Source organism: Oncorhynchus nerka, linkage group LG18 (assembly GCF_034236695.1).
Source record: "Oncorhynchus nerka isolate Pitt River linkage group LG18, Oner_Uvic_2.0, whole genome shotgun sequence".
In the NCBI taxonomy this organism is placed as follows: Eukaryota; Metazoa; Chordata; class Actinopteri; order Salmoniformes; family Salmonidae; genus Oncorhynchus; species Oncorhynchus nerka.
The window spans coordinates 34798857-34811381 of record NC_088413.1 but is presented as its reverse complement, the minus strand read 5'-3'; the positions used below and the strand labels follow the sequence as shown (position 1 = coordinate 34811381).

At 42.6% G+C, this 12525-nt stretch overlaps 2 protein-coding genes across 2 annotated transcripts in view; one reads left to right on the top strand and one right to left on the bottom strand.

Annotated features, from left to right (window-relative positions):
• Positions 1-7110, top strand: part of LOC115145862 (pericentriolar material 1 protein-like) — a 35410-nt gene extending 28300 nt beyond the window's left edge. The window contains 11 exon segments of the mRNA XM_029687443.2: positions 153-256; positions 1871-2005; positions 2463-2687; positions 2807-2866; positions 4287-4419; positions 4715-4830; positions 4918-4993; positions 5254-5444; positions 5599-5691; positions 5838-5958; positions 6198-7110. Coding sequence (XP_029543303.2) covers positions 153-256; positions 1871-2005; positions 2463-2687; positions 2807-2866; positions 4287-4419; positions 4715-4830; positions 4918-4993; positions 5254-5444; positions 5599-5691; positions 5838-5958; positions 6198-6223 — 1280 coding nt within the window. The 3' untranslated portion in view covers positions 6224-7110.
• Positions 7111-7573: 463 nt separating this feature from the next.
• On the bottom strand, positions 7574-12278 carry LOC115145863 (acid ceramidase-like). The gene is made up of 14 exons (XM_029687449.2): positions 12133-12278; positions 11958-12004; positions 11502-11592; positions 11310-11396; positions 11109-11187; positions 10915-10989; positions 10742-10787; positions 10341-10485; positions 10122-10176; positions 9944-10025; positions 9623-9754; positions 8735-8858; positions 8494-8550; positions 7574-8378 (listed from the first exon to the last, which is right to left on the bottom strand). The coding sequence occupies exons 1-14, from the start codon at positions 12208-12210 to the stop codon at positions 8289-8291; spliced, it is 1188 nt and encodes a 395-aa protein (XP_029543309.1). The 5' UTR covers positions 12211-12278; the 3' UTR covers positions 7574-8288.
• Between the last annotated feature and the right edge of the window lie 247 nt (positions 12279-12525).

Below are 12525 nucleotides of genomic sequence, written 5' to 3'. Positions count from 1 at the left end.
AGTCGCGCCCTCACGCACTTAGTAAAGAAAAATGGGATATGACAATGGTGTGCTGAGCTGTTTCGATTTCTCTTGGTGCCAGCTTACAAAACACACACCTCAGATGGGAGATAATAATAATAATACATCTGTGTGTGTGTGTGTGTGTAAAGGTGCGGGAGTCTGGTCAGGTGATGTCCACTGTCCGCAGATCGACACCCAGCAGCTGGACAGACAGATTAAGGCCATAATGACCGAAGTCATCCCCTTCCTCAAGGTAGGAACCCAGGACCCGTCTCAATACCCTATAGTGGTCTCCCTTTTGTCTCCTGTCCTTCATTTATACTAGGGGTGGTCAATCCTCATCCTGGAAAGCTACTGGTCTGGATGTGCCCAAGCCTAGCTCAGATAATCCCTACCATTGTGTAGCAGAGTTGTCCTAATGCTCCAGCATTGGCAGACACAATGTAAGTAACTTAATTTGTCCATCTAATTGCCCTGAATGCCTCTGTTGATCCTACAGCTATTTTAGGCAGAAATCATGTACCTATGAACCAGTTATACTGTTAGCACTGAGACGGTGTGCCCTAGTAGGAATTCCACTGTTTGCAGCTCACCCTGCACGATCAGCTCAAACATAAATAACATGAGCATGTCTACTTATGCTAAGCTTCCCATTAAATCAATGAAAACAATCAAGCATTCCAGAGAAGTGCTAAAAAGGGTTGAGAAGGATGAGGCAAAAGGAATGGTAAGTCTGGGTGCACAACCGATTTGACAAACGTACTGAAAAAAGAAGAAACTATAATATGAAACACAGATGAATGATAGTAAAAAGCTTTGGAGCACCTTAAATGAAATGTTGGGCAAAAAGGCAAACTATGCTCCATTCATTGAAACAGATGGCTCATTTTTCACAAAACCCACTGTTATTGCCAATGACAATTACTTTTTCATTGGCAAGATTAGCTAACTTAGGTATGATGTGTCAGCATTTGTTGCTGGCACAACACATTCAAGAAAAACTGATTTAAATGAGGAAAGACAAGCGTTGTAATTTTGAATTCCATAAAGTGGGTGTGGAAGAAGTTAAATGGTTATCTATCAACAATGACAAGCCACCAGGGTCTGACAACTTGGGAAATGACTGAGGATAATAGCAGACGATATTGCCACTCCTATTTGCCATATCTTTTATATATATATATGTGTGTGTGTGTGTGTGTGTGTGTGTGTGTGTGTGTGTGTGTGTGTGTGTGTGTGTGTATATAAGTATGTATGTGTATATATGTATGTACAGTGGGGCAAAAAAGTATTTAGTCAGCCACCAATTGTGCAAGTTCTCCCACTTAAAAAGATGAGGCCTGTACTTTTCATCATAGGTACACTTAAAAAATGACAGACAAAATGAGAAAATGAGAAAAAAAAATCCAGAAAATCACATTGTAGGATTTGTAATGAATTTATTTGCAAATTATGATGGAAAATAAGTATTTGGTCACCTACAAACAAGCAAGAATTCTGGCTCTCACAGACCTGTAACTTCTTCTTTAAGAGGCTCCTCTGTCCTCCACTTGTTATCAGTGTGTGATGTAAGTGCCTTTACGCGTTTGGACCCCGGGAAGAGTTGACAGCAGCTAATGGGGATCCCTAATAAATACAAATGTGCAGACTCATGCTACATTTGGAGTGCAAAACATAAGAATATTGTGACTGTGACTTGGGCAATTTTTCACTATTGGCAATGGAAAAGCTCTGGTTTTTGTTTGACAAACAATTTGGCAAACTAGCATGATTTGAATCCAGAAACAGTCAGGTACCCAGGCTAGCAATATACTTTGTTAAAGGCAAAGAACTGAAAGAGGTTGTTTTTGTTCTTGTGGTCTGTCAGGAGCACATGGACGAGGTGTGTTCCTACCAGCTGCTGACGTCGGTGCGGCACATGGTGCTCACCCTCACCCAGCAGAATGACGAGAGCAAGGAGTTTGTCCGCTTCTTTCACCGACAGCTGGGAGGCATACTGCAGGTATGATAAGCCTTATGATGATATAGCAAATTTAGAGGTTTTCCCCACTGTGACTCAAACCTCAGATTAGTCCGGTAACTGTTTTATTTTGGTGTAAGAGCTGAAAACGTCCACTCGAACAAAGTTAACAAAGTGCAGACTAATAACATAAGAATTTATATACAGAAATATTGGTTCAGCCATTTTAAAATCAGCGAAGATTTTTATAACTAAGCCAAGGAAGACCACAGCCTCTCGTTGCCATGGGAACAAATGAGCTATAGTGGGCAGAACAAGCAAGGAGGGGGGCAAGAACCAAGCACGAGCTTGTGAATCTATTGATTCAGCCATTTTTAAAAATAAGTATCAGTGTGCAGCTTTCTTAGAATAGGTGTTGAGAAAATCTTGTCTATCTAGTACTGTTTTTAGCTTATCATTATTTTCAAAATGGAATCCTAAGTTTCTCCCTCCCCCTCAGGACTCTCTGAGTAAGTTTGCAGGACGTACTCTAAAGGACTGTGGCGAGGACTTGCTTGTGGAGATCTCTGAGATCCTGTTTAACGAGCTGGCCTTCTTCAGACTGATGCAAGACCTGGACAGCAACAGCAGTAGTACTGCTACTATAGCTAACTCCCAGGCCAGGCACAAGAACCACAAGAGACCTAATAATAACCAAGTCAAGCAGGAACACAGGAATAATGAGGTAGGTGGAGGGGATAGGGGTGTGGGTGAGTATTTTCATATTGGATTTGTGTGTGTGTCATTCAATCTAATACAAAATGAGTGAATACATTTCAAGACTGAACATTTGACTACTTTCAGGAGAACAAGTCTCCGGAGGTCGAGAAATCCTTTTCCCCAGCATATCTCGATGAAGACAAAGTGAGGAAATCAGCATTCAACATATGATTTTCTCGTGTGGTTTCAAGCCAGATGTCTCTTTAGACTACACTTAGTGTAGTCCAGGGGTGTCAAACTCAGAAAATGTGTTATTTCTTTGCTGTCGACGCTCCGAACTGTCTCGCTTTAATTTCAGTGATTTATTAGCAAGCTGGACATTGTATGAATGTACGTCCATTATAATTTCTACAGTTTCAATTTGGTTTAGTCATTTTAGTGTGTATGTATGTACTCAGCAAAAAAAAGAAATAGCCTCTCACTGTCAACTGTGTTTATTTTCAGCAAACTTAACATGTGTAAATATAAGATTCAACAACTGAGACACAAACTGAACAAGTTCCACAGACGTGATTAACAGAAATTGAATAATGTGTCCCTGAACAAAGGGGGGGGGGGTCAAAAGTTAGTCCGTATCTGGTGTGGCCACCAGCTGCATTAAGTAATGCAATGCATCTCCTCCTCGTGGACTGCACCAGATTTGCCAGTTCTTGCTGTGAGATGTTACCCCACTCTTCCACCAAGGCACCTGCAAGTTCCCTGACATTTCTGGGGTGAATGGCCCTGGCCCTAGCCCTCACCCTCCGATCCAACAGGTCCCAGACGTGCTCAATGGGATTGAGATCCGGGCTCTTCGCTGGCCATGGCAGAACACTGACATTCCTGTCCTGCAGGAAATCACACACAGAATGGCTGGTGGCATTGTCATGCTGGAGGGTCATGTCAGGATGGGCCGTGAGGAAGGGTACCATATGAGGGAGGAGGATGTCTTCCCTGTAACGCACAGCGTTGATTGCCTGCAATGACAAGAAGCTCAGTCTGATGATACTGTGACACCACCCCAGACCATGACGGACCCTCCACATCCAAATCGATCCCGCTCCAGAGTACAGGCCTCAGTGTAACTCATTCCTTCGACGATAAATGCGAATCCGACCATCACCCCTGGTGAGAAAAAAACGCAACTCGTCAGTGAAGAGCACTTTTTGCCAGTCCTGTCTGGTCCTGCGACGTTGGGTTTGTGCCCATAGGCGACGTTGTTGCCGGTGATGTCTGAGGACCTGCCTTACAACAGGCCTACAAGCCCTCAGTCCAGCCTTGCTGTGACCTTAATTGCCTACCGTCTGTAAGCTGTTAGTTTCTTAACGACCGTTCCACAGGTGCATGTTCATTAATTGTATATGGTTCATTGAACAAGCATGGGAAACAGTGTCTTTAACTTCATTGTAAAGGGTTATTTGGATTTGTATTAATTATCTTTGAAAGACATGGTCCTGAAAAAGGGACATTTATTTTTTGCTGAGTTGATATATATTTATTTATTTTGACACCCCTGGTGTAGTCTAAAGGTTGGGATTAAGGCGTGTAAATGTCTTAACTTTTTACATCTCACTCTGTGTGCCAGGATGAAGATGAGACGGAGCAGAAAGAGACCGAGAGGGAGCAGCACGGAAGGGAGGGGAAAGACAGCAGGAGCAGCGAGGCCTCTGAGATGGAGGAGGAAGAGGGGGCTAAAGAGGGACTGCTTCACTCTATTAGTGAGTGAACACTACAATGCGAGGCGCCTCAATTAGCCTTAAAGCTACTCTGTAAAGTGAGTTAGTTCAACCACGGAAAACCTTGCTAGTGACCGTAGCTACTAGAGGAAGCTTGTGATCGAGTGTTCTGCAGGTTCACAATGGGGGATTTGTTGTGAATCTTTATGGTCACGTCATTACAACTGTCGCCAACCTATTTCCAACAAAGTAAACTCCTACTACGGTTATGACGAGTGCCACACCTTTGACTTGTTCTCCTAGTGCTAACCCTTTGTTGTTTTGCGTTCTTTGCCAGGTCTGTCCAAGGCGGAGACCCAGGCCCTGACTAACTACGGCAGTGGGGAGGATGAGAACGAGGTGGAGATGGAGGAGTTTGAAGCTGAGCCCCAGGACGTCCAGACCTCCCTGCAGGTTAGCAATGATGGTGGAGAGCAACGGGTTAGGACACACACACTCAGTACGCACACTTCCATTAGACCATCTTCTCCTGTATTTCAGGTAGTAGCAAATGAAGCCCCATCAAATGGAAACCGAGAGATGAAGTCTGACCAAGAAAGCTCTGAGAGTAACGATGGTAAGAACGCTCACGGTTGTTTTTCTGTCTCTTGGCTTTTAGTCAGCCAAAAATAGTACCTGTTTTTCATCTACTTTTTGCTGTCCACGTTTTTGTAAATGGTTGCCAGATGTTTTCATTATAGCAATGTTTGGTCTGATGGATGCCTGCGTTTTCAGCCCCTCTGATTCTCTATTACACCCCCCCAAATCCTGTCTCTCCCTCCTTTTTCCTTCTCTCTATCCTAAACTTTTCTGCTTGCTTATCGCCCCCACCCCCAGTCAAGAGCAGTAAGTCCGAGTCCATCGATGTGGTAGACTCCCCAGAGGAAGAGCGTGAGGAGCATGGGAGGCCGGAGGGGGAGAGCCAGGGAGGTGCAGCCTCAGCCACCACCAACAACCAGGAGGGATCCCACGGCTCAAACAGCAGCGGCAGCCCTGACACAGAGTCACCTGTCATGCTCAACATAGATGTAACACCACTACATAGATCTTTGATCCTTTTTAAACTACAAAATTCTTTAATAGTTGAATTTATTTAAGTCTTAAGTTTATTTGTGTATTCCAATGTCTTTATTACTTCTCCAAACCCTTTATAATGTATATGCTTTCATTTAATTCATGCAGGAGGTGGGATCAGGAAACATGAGCCAAAAGTCAGACGAGGAAGACTTTGTGAAAGTGGAGGATTTACCCATGCAACTGAGTGTCATATGTGAGGTGGGACGAGCCAGAATGACTCCATTTCCCTTGTTATCAATACGTCCACTTCCTTTTTTTCCCCTCTTCTTACAAACTGTCTGATCATTAGTCTTATGAAATCTAGTAATGTTCTCTCTCTCTGTGTGTGTGTGTGTGATGAACAGGAGGCGCTCCAGAAGAGGGTAGTTGAGGAACAGCAGAATAATAATCTGTCTGTTGAGATCCTCAATGGGAACACTGACACTAGTGGACTCGTGGGCAATGGACACACACTCAAAGAACCAGGTAGGTACATACAATATCTAGTGAAATGTTTCACTGTCTGGCACAGTTTTCATTTCAAAATTGTTTCATGAAACTGGTAGAGCGGAACTTCACAGAATGTCCAGGGAAATGTTGCAGAACCGATAGTCTGCCGTGTAAATGTTGGCTATGTACTATTTAATACTATTGTATCCATCTGTGTTTGCGATATCTCTAGGAAGACAATGATTCATCTACTTTTTTTCTCATCTTTCTTACAGAAACGATAGGTGCACAAAGTGCATAAAAAGACCGTCTTGTACAAACGTTGTCGAAATGAACCACTACAGAATAATCCTAAAGATGTTCAGACTCCTATTGGTACTTAATGATTGGATGGTCGCAAGGGTTGGCGAGACAATGTCGTGCCAGTGACTAAGCTTCGCTCGAAACCGTTTGACCAAGTACAACGGTTAAAAACAACTACAACTGTAATGTAATCAACACTGTTTTGTTTATTTCTACTCCTGAGGCTGTATCTATTAAGCACATCAGAGTAGGAGTGCTGAAGATCTAAGATAAGTTTGGTATTTTTGATCATCCTACATACTGATTGTTTGGACAAGTTGGACCTGATCCTAGATCAGTACCCATTCTCTGAGACACTTGATACATACAGCCCCTGATTACTGAATGTGTTCTTTGATTTGGGGATTTAGGGTGGGGTCTCTCTCTGCTGCTGTGTTACGTATAAAGTTTTACAAGTCTCGTTTGAATCCTCTAGTCTAGCAAACTTGTTGAAAATCGCCTTAGTTCTGTTTTCTGCGGATATGGGATCAGTTTGGAATCGGTTTGTCATTTTGAATAATTTTATTTGTTCATCTTCTTGGCCTTGTCTTATTCTCTCTCACTAGCTCCCATGCTTTTCAAGCATCTGACCTTTTGAACTCTTAACTGCAACACTAATGAACTACAAGTACGACTTCAAACTTGATTCAGGCTGCTTGCGAGTCATTTCCTCACCTTTGGCTGTAAAGACTACATTGACACCTAACATATTTTCCCTTGTGACATGGGGCTGTCGTTAACTTCCAAATCTTAGTTTGACCTTTTTGTTTTCTCGGGGCAGTTTCCCATGTAATTAAAGATAACTACTGTATGTAGTTTAAGAATAAAATGATGGAACTTTTCAAAGCGGTGGCTTGTCTTTGTGTTTAACAAGTGTAGTTTACTGGAAGGCTGTAGACATAAGACCTAAAATCAGATTACTTGAATGCAAAAGATGTAAACTGATTGATCAATGCTTTCATGAGCCCAGTTTATACCTGGTGCTGACATGTGTCCTGGGCACTTTCTCAATTGTGTAAAAATCTGTCCTCTGTGACCTGTAAATAGATTTGGTAAATGGAGGCGTTTCCTCACCAATCATCCCCTACCAGCGGTAGAAAGGCTCTATCGTTAATATAAATTACAGGCTAATACGTGTTCATTTGGAATAAAGTGTGAATGGCAAAATGTTTTCAAAATATTGAGTTGCCATTTAACCCTTTACACTTGTGGGAATTGGCCTATTGAAATGTTTCTCACAAAGGCATATGCATGAACATGGTAATTGAAAGGGAACTGTGTGGAAATTAGACCAAAGGGAGTACACAAGTTCAACTGAATCCAAATTTTACACATGATTTGCATTTGAGCTTTGTGTAGATTTTGGTAATGAAAAAAAAAATAAATCCAGATACATCCAATAAAAAGACTATTGGGAAGTGTGGGGTAGGTGCAACAAGACATGTTACACTTTCACAAGGCAATTCAGACATTGTAATTTTGCTGCGCATAGAAAGGAGTCAGCAGCAAAACAAATTCAAATGGGCTCAATTTTTTCAGAAAAACCAAGGGTATGACATTACATCAAACAGTGATCATAGAGTTTTATGATTTGGAAATGTAAAGTGCACATTTGGACTCCCAGGTGTTTGGGTTGCTTGTATGACATCAGTGGTATTAATTATAATCTCCTGTCATCTTTCAAAATACATAGAGTCCTCTTAATTTACAGCATTTCTCACTCAGACAAAGTTGCCCAATTACTGGGAAGGGAGCTTTGTTGCGTAATGCTCAAGTTCAGAGAACGTGATCTCTGACATGTTCAGCCCACTGTTCCAATTTTGGTGCTTAACAGTGCCCAACTCTGCCATTTTCAACCCATGTATGAGTGTTAAGGGTTAAGCAATGTTGAGGCAATATTTTGATTGGAGCCTTTAGTTACAGCGCAAAGACTTGAAATATGTACAACAGGATTCTCCAGTTGTTTCTGAATCAGTTAAGCCCATCTCCCCACCACCGTTCTGTTAGAAACCCATTTGGAGGCTTCACCAGGGCATACAGGGATTGGGGCAGTCACGGATGTAGGATTCCAGTTTCCCCTTGTTCACGTCCATCAACGTGGTGTATGTGGTCAACTGCAATGACAAGTCAGTCACTCGGGTGGTCTTTTGAGAAATGCTGACAGGACTTTCGCATTAGACAGATTTATTGAATCGATAAATAATGATAAAACAGTAAATAAGGGCTCACCTTGTTCAAGACTGGTTTTGTCGACAGCACGTCGTACACGGTCTTCAGTGAGATGTTCTGAGGAGAAAGGATAGGGGAAAAGAATCTTACCACAAAGATACCTTTTGAATTTGTACAGGAAATTGAAACAAACATCAAATTAAGGAGCAGAGCCAAATTCTAGTTGACTTTTTATTCAGCCATGGAATGGTTGGTGTCTGCCCAACTAAATATATGGCTTATCTGTGGTTGTAGTACTCACTGCCTGCGTGGTCTGGTTCATACACTTTATGGCTGGAGTCCTGCGGTTGTCCAAGAACAGAGGCTCCTTCCAGTGATCGTAGTTGGTTTCCAGAACGTACCAGCGGCCCAGCTTCAGCTCAATCCTTCACAACCGGAGTACAGTGTTTAGGAATGTGATGCCTCCTGATTAAATCAGGAATATCTAGGCCTCCTGCGTTGCGCAGTGCTAGAAGTGTCACTACAGATCTGGGTTCGATGCCGGCCGCGACCAGGAAACATGAGGCGGCGCACAATTAGCCCAGCGTTGTCTAGATTTGGCCGGCTGGGATGTCCTTGTCCCATCGTGCTCTAGTGGCAGCTGGGCGCATGCACACTGACTTTGGTCGCCAGCTGTACAGTGTTTCCTCCTACACATTGGTGCAGCTGGCTTCCGGTTTAAGTGAGCAGTGTGTCAAAAAGAAGTGCGGCTTGGCATGGTTGTGTTTCGGAGGACGCATGGCTCTCGACCGTCGCCTCTCCCGAGTCCGTACGGGAGTTGCATTGATGGGACAAGACTAACTACCAATTTGACGTAAAGTAGATTTGTTTTACACATTTCGTGACATGTATCCATATGTAATAGAAATGTACCTGTTGGCTAGACATTTCAGATTTCCCTGTTTTTGTAGTCTGGATCACATCCCTGAATGTTAAACAATATGATTTGTATGACCAGTGTGATGCAAGGTGATCTTGTTCCACCCCAGCACCTTTTCAAATCAGGCATGCTAGTGCTGAGCTGGAACAGAACCCTGCACAGCTAGTATTTCTCCGTGACACAAGTTAGAGACCCCTGCTGCACTAGTAGTGTGTTTAGTATTTAATTTCAGTAGTTGAAATTGGATAGTAATATGTTTTAGCCACTCACTCCCAGATGTCGAGGCTGAGGACTCTGGAGCGGGTGATGACACAGCCCTGGCCCGTCTGGTTCCCTCCCAGGATGAAGTAGGCCGGGGCCAGCAACTTGGTCTGGGCCAGAAGGTGCTTTGCCTCCTCGTAGCTGGACACACACAGGGTTAAAGAAAGGGTGTGTTTTCACGAGACCAAAGAAATGTCTGTTTCATAATGCTGGTCTTGAATGTGCTCAGGTTTTCCTCCATAATTACAGCCCTCATTAAAGCAAGAATGTGTATTATTGCCTTCAATAACAAAACATGTCAAAAGTAGTTAAATGACAGTAATTTGATACCTGGTAGCATTCTCTAAGACAGAGCGAGTGAGGAAGCTCATCCACATCCCATCTCTATTCCCCAGGATCCACTCCACGATCCCTGAGAGAACAGACACACTTAATATTCCCCCCTCCGCATTCATAACAGGTCTATAAATGTACTGATTTGATAGACCGGGAGAGTTGGGTAGCTCACCGATGTATCCTCCATCAAGGCTGAAGCGCTCATTCATGGTCAGAGTGAAAGCATGCTTCAAAGAAAATGAGAAATGTTTTTGTCAAATTACACTTTCACAACTACCATGATGCTAAAAAAGATGCCACATCAGGGTCACGTTCAAAAGGGATTTGTTTTTCCCATTTGAAAATGTTGCTTGCTTCCATTTGTGCCTGCTGAATGCAGCCCAGAGCTCACCGGTTTGATACCAGTCAACATGCCCACGTAGCCGGCGAAGTTAGTGGACTTGAAGACCGTCTTGTTGCCTCTCTGGAAGTCAATGTTGACCACCAGAGGCTTGAGTTTCTCTGTTATCAACCAGGACCTGTTCTTCATGTCCCAACTGGTAGAGAAAGAAACAATAAAGGGGTTTATTTTCAGTAAAGAATTAAAAGGTGTAGCAACTGGAAAAACGTTTACAGAAAACCAGCAAAAATAATTAAAAATTGGTTAAAAGGTATTGTTCACCCAAATTGACTGACTAGTAATTTGGGTTTGTAATAGCTACAGTGTCCTATTAACACAATGGAGCACAAAACAATGCATGGTAGGACCCTTGATATCCCTCTGTCACTAAACCGTAGCAGTGACATTCTTACCCCATGAAAAGTCCAAAGTCCATATTCCGCCCATGGATAAGGTTACCTATGACAATGCAAGGAGAGAAACCAAAATGCTGTGTGTGCATGAAAATTTCAAGCATCACGTCCTACCATGATGACATGTACATAACTAAAGTATTGATTCAAATGTCATAACATGAGCTACTTACCATTTGAGTCCTCTGCCACTAGAGAAGTGCACACCGTAAAGATCTCATAGAAGATGTTGTAGAGGACAACCTCGCCTGGAGTGAAACCAAGTGTAATGGAATCAGAATAGAGGGAGGTGAGAAACTAGAAACTGAATGATAGTGCCGTTGCGGTCAGGGGTTGGAATAGGCAATTGTGGGTTACTGTATATTACCAAGGGGAACACCCGAGGCAGTCGCAACTCCTTTTATTTCCTCATTGAATGGGTAGGGTAGGGTATTCACTATCAAAGGCTGCAGAACACACAAGACCATTAGTAATGGATTAGAAACGGTTACATTGTCAAATTAAATCATCACTGAAATTATTTTATGAGGTGTAATAGTTTTCCAGTGAAATGATCAAACTCTCTCACCAAGTCCTTGTCAACCAAATCTATCAGTTTCCCACTAGGAACAAATGCGTTGGCCAAATCCTTGATAGCCTGGATCATGTTGACCAACTGAAGAAAAACAGACAAATAGTGAATAAGAAAACAGTACGAGTATTGATCCTACAGTAAATACATTTACATAATTGATACGAACAAGACATGTAAAACTCTCACCTCAGCTTTCTTGTCAGTGATGATTAGCTTCCATCTTTCGCTGGGGGGCAAATCCAGGTCTATTGTGTACCAGGTGACAGGCCCTTTGAATCTGATCAAAATCGTGACATGAGAGATGTTAGATGGATGCATAATGACTATCCCCTGCAAGTGGTATTACACAATAGTGTCATGTGAGATTCATTTTAAGGCTACAGTAGTCAAAAGTTGCCCCAGTCTAATTACAATGGACAGAGGCAGGTAGCTAATGACTAAATGCACCTGGTTATACACAATACAAACACTTCTTGTTAACCTGGCATAGGTGTGCCGCCTCACGCATGAGCCATGATCTGGGACCGGCCGGGTATTACAAAACGTGTGCAAGTTGTTTAGATGTTATGGACATTTGACAGCACCTTGGACAACTAGCTAACTTAGCTAGCATACTGTGGCAAACTAATGGCAAATACTTACGTTGGACCTTTGGGAGGGTACATGCCCGTCTGGCATTCTTCAGTATACTGTTAAGAGGGCAAAAGAGACCAAAGCTTTGTTCAGGTGAAAACGCACTTTCTAGCTGGAACTCAGACTAACTAATATTTGGCAGACAGTTTACGATTACAGAATATTCATTATTTGGATCACTTACCGGTGGCACAAACTGTGCCGATACTGCAGATAAGGACACCAAAAGAAGACAACACAACCTATCCATCTTGTGTCCCATTGTTTGTGTGTAAAGCTTCTTTTGATTTTTGGTCAGCTTCAAAATACGGAAGTGTATTCTTTCCTCGTGATTTGAGAGGGAGCGTACCATTACACTATGGGCGGGCGGCTACAACATATTTTATACTTGCATTTTTCTCTGATTCAGATACATTAGTTTTTTTTTTATGTCACGTATTACATATACAAATCTAAGTGTATAAATAGGATTCTACTTATGTGGAATGATATGTCCTCCCACCCGATACTGGTACATTCCTGATTGTTATACTGAAGTGAAAACAAGTGCACACATGACATGACTGGCAATTAAATA